The sequence below is a fragment of the Anopheles darlingi genome, chromosome 2, assembly GCF_943734745.1.
Source record: "Anopheles darlingi chromosome 2, idAnoDarlMG_H_01, whole genome shotgun sequence".
Taxonomy (NCBI): Eukaryota; Metazoa; Arthropoda; class Insecta; order Diptera; family Culicidae; genus Anopheles; species Anopheles darlingi.
In genome coordinates, this window is record NC_064874.1 from 57,166,358 (window position 1) to 57,175,796 (window position 9,439).

A 9,439-nucleotide genomic window follows, 5' to 3' on the forward strand; every position below is an offset into this window, starting at 1 on the left:
GGTGATGGGTTTGGTTCAAATTTAGAGCTGACCCAATTTCATTTTACTGCTATCGATAGACTTCTAATAATCATGGCACAATCAGATTTTATCAAATCAAATCCTTTAGGATTTGGCTACTGGAACTAGTCAAGTAACAGTTGGTCGTATAGAAGTTGATTGCAGTATATATTGAATTATCGAGCAAACTTAAACGCGTGTTTGGTGTTTGCTTCAACGCTGTGTCCAGTTCTTTGATTGCCTTAACCATCTAAAATGTCACTTATCAACCTTGGTCATCTAATAGACTGATTAATAGCTAATCCTTTGGGTATTAGAACATTCTTGTTCTTTCAAAGTCAAGGAACCATTTACACACCAAATAGTTAAACGATCCCATGTCTAAATATACATCGACTTCAAACCTCCATTTCTCAGTACGATAAAACGAAATTTCACCGGATGAAAACCGTGACACAGAAGGAGCGACCTCATAAATCTATCCAACCACATAAATCCCTTTAAAAGACAACAACCAACAACGGCTGACGGTATCGACAACAACTCAATACCTAAACCCCAAGAACCCCGAGAAATCCGGTAGCTGTCCTCACCCGCAGGGGACACATTTGCTCCTTAAACGATACTCAAGTCCTTCCGCCAACCAGTCGCTCTCTAAATTCATTTCTCCGTTTTCCTTCTGCCTTTCTGTCCTTCGGCCAGCCGGACATTATCTTAAAGAAATTCTAAACAAAGCTCCCTTCTCACGCCGCAAGACCAGAGTCGCTTCTGTTTTCGAACTCACATCGTAGATCATCGATCCGCGGGTCGACGACGACGACGACAACGAAGGTCCAGCTATCGGAGCAGGTAGCGCTCGATTTCTTAATTTATTTCGTTCACCGGCTAAGGAAGCTCATCATAGATCATTTCCAAGATGGTTATCTTACGCCTTAAGATGCTACCGAAAATAGTTCAAGACCCGTGGACCGGTGGCCAAACCTACAGGAAGCATTCGCATTCCTATCTCACGAACACTGCCACCGCTCCCAGTTCGCTTCTCGATCACCCCAATGGACCGCAATCGATGGGATCTCGAACTCGATGGAAGCCCCACTGGGACCCACAGGAAGGGTTTGTCATTCCGACTGCAAACCACCAACCGCGCGAAACGCGATTTCGCGAGATCGGAGTGTTCCAATTCCGTGAAATTTGGATAGATTCGCGAGCCCCGAAAAAGATCAGAAATTGTCCCAAATTCATCGTCGTCGGAATCTTCTTCTCATTAGCTACAATTCCGATGATTTGTGAGAAGTTCGCGTCTATGACCGTGTGGGAATATCAATGAAACCGTTCATCCGGAGCATGGTGTCAATTCCGCTTGTCAGCGTCACGTACAACGAACACGTCACTATCACGCGGCAGGAAGTGTGTGTGTGCGTCGTTTGTGGCCGACCTGTAATTAACACTCTTGAGGAAACATTTATCGACCTGCACCACGTCTCGACACGGTTCCGGTGACCGACGACTGTGGGGGACGAACGAAGTTCGAAACGCATCGAACCTCTAGGTCATCGTCATCGATTGAAGGCGTTCCCAAAAAACAACGTTGAGCTTCCGTTGAGCTTGACGCTGACGCGTGGTAACTTATTGCTGACTCAGCATGACGGTGATATAACTCACAAGAACGTTCCGCAAGGTCCGCCTTCGTCCACAGAGGGAGAGTCTGGATCGATCGATTGGTTAACTGCTTTCCGGTTGCCCTATACCATTGACCAATCATTGTTTCACATCGTTATTATGACGATTATTCAATTAATTCGCTCCCTTCTCCCGTGTCCAGGCCAGCGGTCAGGCGCCTCTTCCTGAGCTTCGGACCTGATCGCGCGATCTTGGACTTCTCGCGGACACGACGCAGAGGCCTCAGTGAAATTACACACAATGGGAAAATTATAGTGCCCAGAGCGATTACACAGTGAGGTTCTGGTTCTGAGGTCCTAGGAAGGCGTAGGACATGGTATGAGTCCAAGAAGGTAGCTCCTGCTGGACCTCGAAAGAAGCCATAATTTGGAGGTGTCCAACTGCGTCCAGTGTCCAGTCCCCTCCGCTCGCTATAAACCTCTACGAAATTCATGAAATGGCGTCTCGGTGGGGACGGTGATGGCCAAGAGATGGTAATTCTACAAATTAAGACAATGAAACAGCAAAGTGACGCGGCAACATCCGGCAACTCGGCAAAAAAACCTTCACGGGCTTTCCGCCGCAGGACTTGCCAGGGGTCAAGAATTTGTCAGCGTCAGTTACTCTGCTCTGCTCATGATTCAAGATCCTGAACGCTGAAAGACACAGAGGAACAGACCACAATACTCACCAATATGTTGTTGTGTAAACATTCGTCAACACAATTTGCCCACGCAAGTTTATTGAAAATAGAGGTGTTATTTATCGATAAGCCATCATAAATCGTGTCAACGCCTAAACGCCTTCCGGCCACCACCGCTGGCTGCGCATGGCGTGAAATGAGTTTTGCCAACGAGATGCAGAAGGAGAACCGCAACTGGCACCGCAGGGATGGACGATTTATGATACCGCGAAGCGTGGTCGTCGTCCATCCAGCTCGATTCGATCGACGCATCGACCGGCGATTCAGAGAGCATTCAGCAAGCGCTTCCAACCACGAAGGATTTCTCCTCCTGGGATTTTAATTTATTCTTCGCGTGCCCTCGAGGCGTACTGGGAGTGTGAATGAAGTTGAGTTTGGGTTGTAGATGCCTGCCGTAACCGGGAGTGGCGCGATCACCTAGAGTGTTGCTGACATGGAAATTGCTTAATATTCATCGCGAAGAGAAGATAGGCTTTCGATTAGTTTGGATATTTAATTATAGTTTTACGATAAAAAGGTAAGTATTGTTTTCAAACTCAACTCTCAAAAGTACTTTCTTCAATTCTCAATCGAAAAAGCAATGTAAAACAAGCAAAGAACTAAATTTCCCGTTTTGCAACTTTCTGTTAAAAAAGTGTCCACGTGGCTGAGCACGTTTAAGTTGAAATAAACCTCTTATCACGACAAATACCCCATTGGTATGTGTTTTAGAGTTGCATAACAAGCTTGCTATCAAGGTATTTATAATAAAATGTCGCAATTCGCCAAATCGCCGTCAATAAAAGTTTCTTTTCTATGGAAGTTGCTATCGTGCCCGTGCACCTTAAGGTTCTCGAAGCGTTCGGTTGATATCGATGGTGTCAAGCAAATCGAAGGCCCCGGGATACCGGCATCTGATGGGAACCACCTGTGTCTCTCCCATCCTCACCACAAGACGCACCACACACACACACACAGCATCTTCCCGAGGAGAGTTCCGATTATGAGAGCAAAATTGAAATGAATAAATAATCCATCGACAAGATCGAGCCCCGTGCCAAGGTACGATCGCGCAATAGCCGGAGCCGGAAGATGCGATTGTGGTTTTTTTTTATTTATCTTTCCCATCCTCTCGAGCCTCCCGGGTGTACGTGTGCTGCTTGGTGTTGACCAGCATAGAATGGTCAACGATTGCGTCGTTGGTGTACGAAAGGAGGCGTATGTAGCGGTGCGATTTGATATAAAATATGGATATTACCACTCGAAAACGTGTAAATTGTTTTACCTCCAACGTGTGCGCTTGTCGATGAGCATCCTCCAGATGCATAAACGACGGCGCCCTCCGGTGACGTATCGCGGAGGGGAATTCATTCCCGCGAGCCTCCAATAAGCTGAGGTGATAAGCGAATGAATCGATTCGAGCCCGAGGCGGTCAGCATCCATCTTTCGGACACCTTCACGGTTGTTTGCTTTGTAGCACAAATGTGCACGATGCACCACAGCACAGCTGCCGCCACCGCCTTCATCGCGCCCTTCTGGATGCTGAAGGTGGCCTAAGTGAAATGATTCGACTTGAATGCCAATTTCCGTAGCCTTGCTGCTTGCTTTGGACTTCGCTTTTTCTGTAGGTACGAATGCACTGGCTTGCCATTTCATTGTTTGCTTAAAGCGAACTATTGGAAATGTAATCGATGCATAAATCAAAGGCAAAAATCATATACGCCACATGATTTATGCGCTTCAATAAGATCCGTCCGTTGCCTCTTCTTCCTTCAACTTCCACCAACCTTGAATGTGATTTTGAAAGTGCAGATCACGATCACGTGCAGAGGCAATGCTATGGGAACAAAGGACGATGGACTTTATGTGAATAATATTTTACGCAAAACGTTTCATGCGTTTCACAAACAATAGCGCTACCGAATAAATGAATCGTTCCAAAAATGTCCTTTCTTTTCACAAGATTAAGCTTGAGCTATCGTTTAACATTAATAAATTTCAATGTGGATAAATCTAGAAAAGTTATGTTATGATTTCTTAATTTAATGTTGCTTACAATGAGTGAATAGCGTACTGAGATGAACTTAAGGAGAATTTTAGGGAAGAGTTTAAAAGATAAAAATCATGCTTTGCGTCGATTTTGCAAGAGCCTTGTTCCTAAGGCAAGAAAATCAACGTTACTGTTAGTGACTTGTTCATGTAATCATTCAGATAATTAATAAATCGAAAATGCTGTCCAAGAAACTATAAGAAAAAAGTGTTGATGAGGGTTATCACAAAAAAATCCGATAAGAATCTGTGAAGTAGAAATAAATTATTTCTTTCCATTCTATTGCTGAAATTTATTTTATATTCACAGAAGAAAGAATATTAGTTAATTTTTTTATAATATGCAGGCATTCAAAAGAGCCGTACTTCTAAATTATTTGGAAACAGTTTTTTGCTTCGTTGAAATTTTCGAAACCTGAGTTTCATATGCAGCTACGGATATTTCGGAATAAAAATGGAATATTTGCCTCTCGTAAGTAGAATGCACAAATGGTTAGAAAGTGGTTTCTATTTCAATTGGCAGGAAAAATGTACAAAATATCAGTTTAAACTATTGAAAACGTCTAATTTTAAATAGGTGATAAAATTTCGAGACTAACGTTTGCGGTTTGAAGGTTCGTCATATTTCGTTTATTTTTCCGATTCCATTGCTGACTTGAATGTTCAATGAGTTTTCGTTGGCTTACATTTGGCCATTTATAGACCAATCCAGGAAGTGAATGCTCAAATCGGTGAATGCTCGAAAGGGGAAAACCAGGAAGAGGAGATAACGTGAAACAAGCGAGTGGTTTAGTGGCTGGGAGTCCCTCACTGTTCCTGGTGTCTTTGCCCAGGTTCGTACCTAATGTAATTCACTATACTTGTACAATTAAAATAAAAGAATTACAGAAGATTACTGCAAACATGTTGATGCCAATAACAGCACAATCATTTCGTTCATCAGCTGTTTTCTACGCCAAAATTTAGGAAGAGTTTAATCTCTTCCATTGTAACTTGAACCTATCTCTATTGAACTTATTCTTTAACGAACATTCTCTCATCAGCTTAGCTCCGTGAAAGGCGCGCAAGCAACATTCGCATGGCTGTTATCACGTCTCATTGGGGTTTTTGGCGAGGTTTTTATGCAAATGATGCAAGGTCATAGGCAAGTTCAACATGGAATCCGATTAAAAAAATATTGAGGTTCATACAGGAATAGACTAATGCCGGTGGTAATTTGTGTCTTCGATGTTATAAAACCATTGACTTCGAACCACTCTAAATATTCTGCACCAATGGTTTATATGCAATTTGGTAATGTATGAAGCTGAAATGTTATTTTCTTGTTGGTCTGTTATCTCGAGCCCTTGGTATAAAGATTCAGGGTGAATCAACTTCAGCATGAACTCTTATTGAAACTAATATTTCTAATATCAATCTTTGCCTGAGTTGAAACCCTCATACGAAGAATGAGGTACTCATACGAGCCTCATTAGAAGAATGAGGCTAATATTTTAATTATCTAATGTCACTGAAAGTTGAATTTGGCGAAAATTTTGCTACGATGTAGTGATGCTCTATTGACCATGATAGAGGCCATCGCACTGCATCAGGCAATTAAGAACACTGTCGGGGCCTGCTTATCAGACAAAAACTGCGTTTATAACTTGAGCATACGTATTGCTAAGTATGATCCTCACAACGGAACCATTATCATCGCCAATTTATTCTAGACCGTACTTCCCCAGGGGGAGCAATACAGTCAGAGTGGCGTCGGACTAAGTATAAAAGCACTTTGCAGATAGAACAGTTCTAGAGTTCAGATCGGTCGCTCAGTTCATACAGTCTGATTGTTACACGATGAAGCTAAGTTTCTGGTTTCTGTTATTTTGTTCATCTTTTTATGTGAGGGCAACGAAGGAATGCCCCGACAACGTGGACGAAGCTCTAAAACCACCGATCGCGGAAGAAATATTGGAACGCGGCCTGGAGATGTTGCTGAGAAAGCTGGAAAACATGGATCGTAAGTTGTTGGAGCTTCAATACGAAATTCATGAACTCCGAGAACAAATGGCCATCAACAAAGCGTCGCACGAGAAGACCTTCTCCGATTTCCTGTGGGTTATGCACCGCCTAGAGGAACGAGTGGAAAAGGATGTAGGCCGTAACATGACTATACTGCAGGATCAATCGATGCTGATACTGGCGCAGCAAACGGCGTGTGCAAGTCACGATCAGTTTCGTGAAAAAATGTTTGACTTGACGCCGAAGAACAATCAAGCATTGTTACAACCAGAGGATAGCACGAGGTTCTCTTTCGCCTCATTCTTGAAGACGCGAATGCCAGACTGTAACACATTAACAACATCAACACCTCAGCGAGAAGTATCTCACAAGCAACGCCAACAGCTCCAACAACGACTACTATAGGTCCAACAACAACAACACCGAGGCCTGAACAACCGTCCTTTACCTCGTGCAAGGATGTTCCGTACAACGTTTCCGGAGTGTATCTCATCCGCGTGAATAACGATAGTGCGCCGTTTGAAGTGTTTTGTGAACAAGAGAAGTTTGGTGGGGGTTGGATTGTTGTACAACATCGGTTCGACGGCGGGGTAGATTTTTACCGTGATTGGGCCGAATACCGCGAGGGTTTTGGCAACTTGACAAAGGAGTTCTGGCTCGGTCTGGAGAAAATGTACCAGATAACAACAGCCCGTGCACAAGAAATAATATTCGAGATGAAAGACTCCGAGGGCAACTACGGGTATGCCCGGTATAATCAGTTTAAAATAGGCAGCGAATGTGAGCAGTACAGTCTTAAAACCCTAGGAACGTACAGCGGCACTGCAGGTGATGCGATAACATATCAAAAAGAATCGAAATTTTCAACAAAAGATCGAGAGAATGACCGCCTTGGTGTCAAATGTGCTCAATGGCATCGCGGCGCCTGGTGGTACTATAATTGTACTAGGGCGAATTTGAATGGGCCGTACCAGCAAGTTGACCATCAGAAATCTATGTATTGGACAAATTTCAAAAACAAACAAGGATTGAGCTTCTCAAGGATGCTGATGCGTGAAACGTGAAATTCTGACTCCACAAATCGGGCTTGAAACCGGCAAAAATGTTTATTAAACACTACGCAAATAAAGCTGTATTAAAGGCAATGTTTAAATCGAAAGCATATTCAAGCGTCTGATTGAACCCGAACATTTGTCAGGATGAGATGAAAACTATGTAAGAGTTAGGCGAATGTACAGCTCCTAATACACACCCAACTAAGAATACACTACATCACTGCTAGGAAGGAATAGTCACAGAAAGATCCAATTCACTTTATTATTGTTCATTTATTACACTCGAGTAGAAAGGGCTTTGATTGGGATTGGGGTTCGGCGTATCCTATCGCAATATAAGCATTTCAGAAGGGCGTTACTGGACTTTTCGTAAGCTCAGCATTCATCATGCGCTTGCTCCCTCCGTGGAGAGAGATTAGCATTTGGTATGACGACATTGATTAACGCTAGACGATGTAGCTCCGCCGTAATGCTAGGTTGGCCATAGAGATAGAGTATGGTGGGTTTTTCTTTTCCGTTTTTGTTTTGCATATACGTTTACGAATGATATGGACGCATCCTACTATTGTATTTCGGGACAAGTTGATTTGTGTTGTGATAGAAGAACGGAAATGCGCCCAAACACAATGATCGTTTATCACATAAAGATTTATACATTTACCAATAATAAACACATTCAATCATCTGTTCTGTCAAAGACAATTGGAATCGATCAATCATGATAATGAACCGTCATAACACCTCCGTTACTGAAGGATTCCCCACCCCCTTAGTGCCTTCGAATATCATCAAAAGTTATAATCTTCGTACCAGTGGATCGCGTTTGCGCTGGAAGCCATTCTATACTGAGGTTATAAATGTTCTGCTGTTACCCTGTCCTGCGGCATTCCTTACGATAATACATGATTGCAGTTACTGCGCTGCACAGGCGGATATGGTTTTATAGGTATTGGATAAACAGTAGATCCAAAAATGGGAATTTAAAAGATTTAACGTATAGCAGGATGGAAGAAGTGTGGTTGACGTTCGCTTTTACAATTGGCCTTTCATGCGTAGCATGAACAAACAGCTACATACCGGATGCTATCTACCTGCGTGCCTCAGATGAAGCTTGATTATCATTCATTTTGAATCCACTCTCTACAATTTGTTGATTGAATCACCATTGTCATTTTCGTAACGCTTCCTCCTTATGCTAGCGACCGACGATTTCATTCTTACATTCTAGTAAATGGCTTTTTTCAGGATTGGTCCTTAAGCTTCGAACCGTAAGGACGTCTTTTATTGGGAGCGCTACAGGGTATTGGCTTTGTGATTTTTATTGGAAAGTTCGTTTTTGGTCCAGGAGCTCCAACAGCTGGTCAGCCACTGATTAGCTTGATGCTTGATCATTTAAACCACAGCACCACCGCTCAGTGAACGAAATGTAAAAGAACAGACTTGCACTCATATTTGGACGGGATTTGGAATCGGTTTTAGTACAAAATCATAAATCTTCACAACAAAGGAATGCTGCTGCTTTGTCGTATGATTTCAGCGATCGTGCGTAATGCGATGATAAACCTGCTACCTTGTACATCTAAGGGTGGAAAAAATACGAAAACTGATACCTTGTGACATTAATTGATATGAAATCAGAAGAACTGGTTTTTACAAATCGTAATAGTAAAAGAAAATATCTCATAAACTGCAACATATACCTAGGCCTAGGCCCACTCTGCTCCGTTCCGCTGCTCTACACAGCCACGCTTTTGCCAGGACCGCCAGTGAGTGCCGATGGGGTTCTCACTAACGATCGAGAGAGTAAAATCATTTTAAGCCTTTTCCACCACCGCCCCCGTTGCTAGTGTTATTATTGTTAACCTGGCCATTTGCGACACTGCTACTGGCAGCATTTCCATTGCTAGCGATGCTACCGGGCTGATGGTTACCACCATTATTGCCATTATGATTGGTCGGTTGGCTGGCGCTGCGGTTTAGCTGATTGTGA

At 43.1% G+C, this 9,439-nt stretch overlaps 2 protein-coding genes across 2 annotated transcripts in view; one reads left to right on the plus strand and one right to left on the minus strand.

Moving 5' to 3' along the window:
• The first annotated feature begins 6,229 nt into the window (after nt 1-6,229).
• LOC125959368 (fibrinogen-like protein A) lies at nt 6,230-7,458 on the plus strand. Its single transcript, XM_049692188.1, has 2 exons — nt 6,230-6,678; nt 6,723-7,458. Exons 1-2 carry the CDS (start codon nt 6,230-6,232, stop codon nt 7,456-7,458), a joined length of 1,185 nt encoding a protein of 394 aa, XP_049548145.1.
• LOC125948688 (G-protein-signaling modulator 2) overlaps nt 7,306-9,439 on the minus strand; it is a 5,866-nt gene continuing 3,732 nt past the window's right edge. The window contains exon 7 of the mRNA XM_049674991.1: nt 7,306-9,439. This exon is cut by the window's right edge and continues 200 nt beyond it. Coding sequence (XP_049530948.1) covers nt 9,259-9,439 — 181 coding nt within the window. The 3' untranslated portion in view covers nt 7,306-9,258.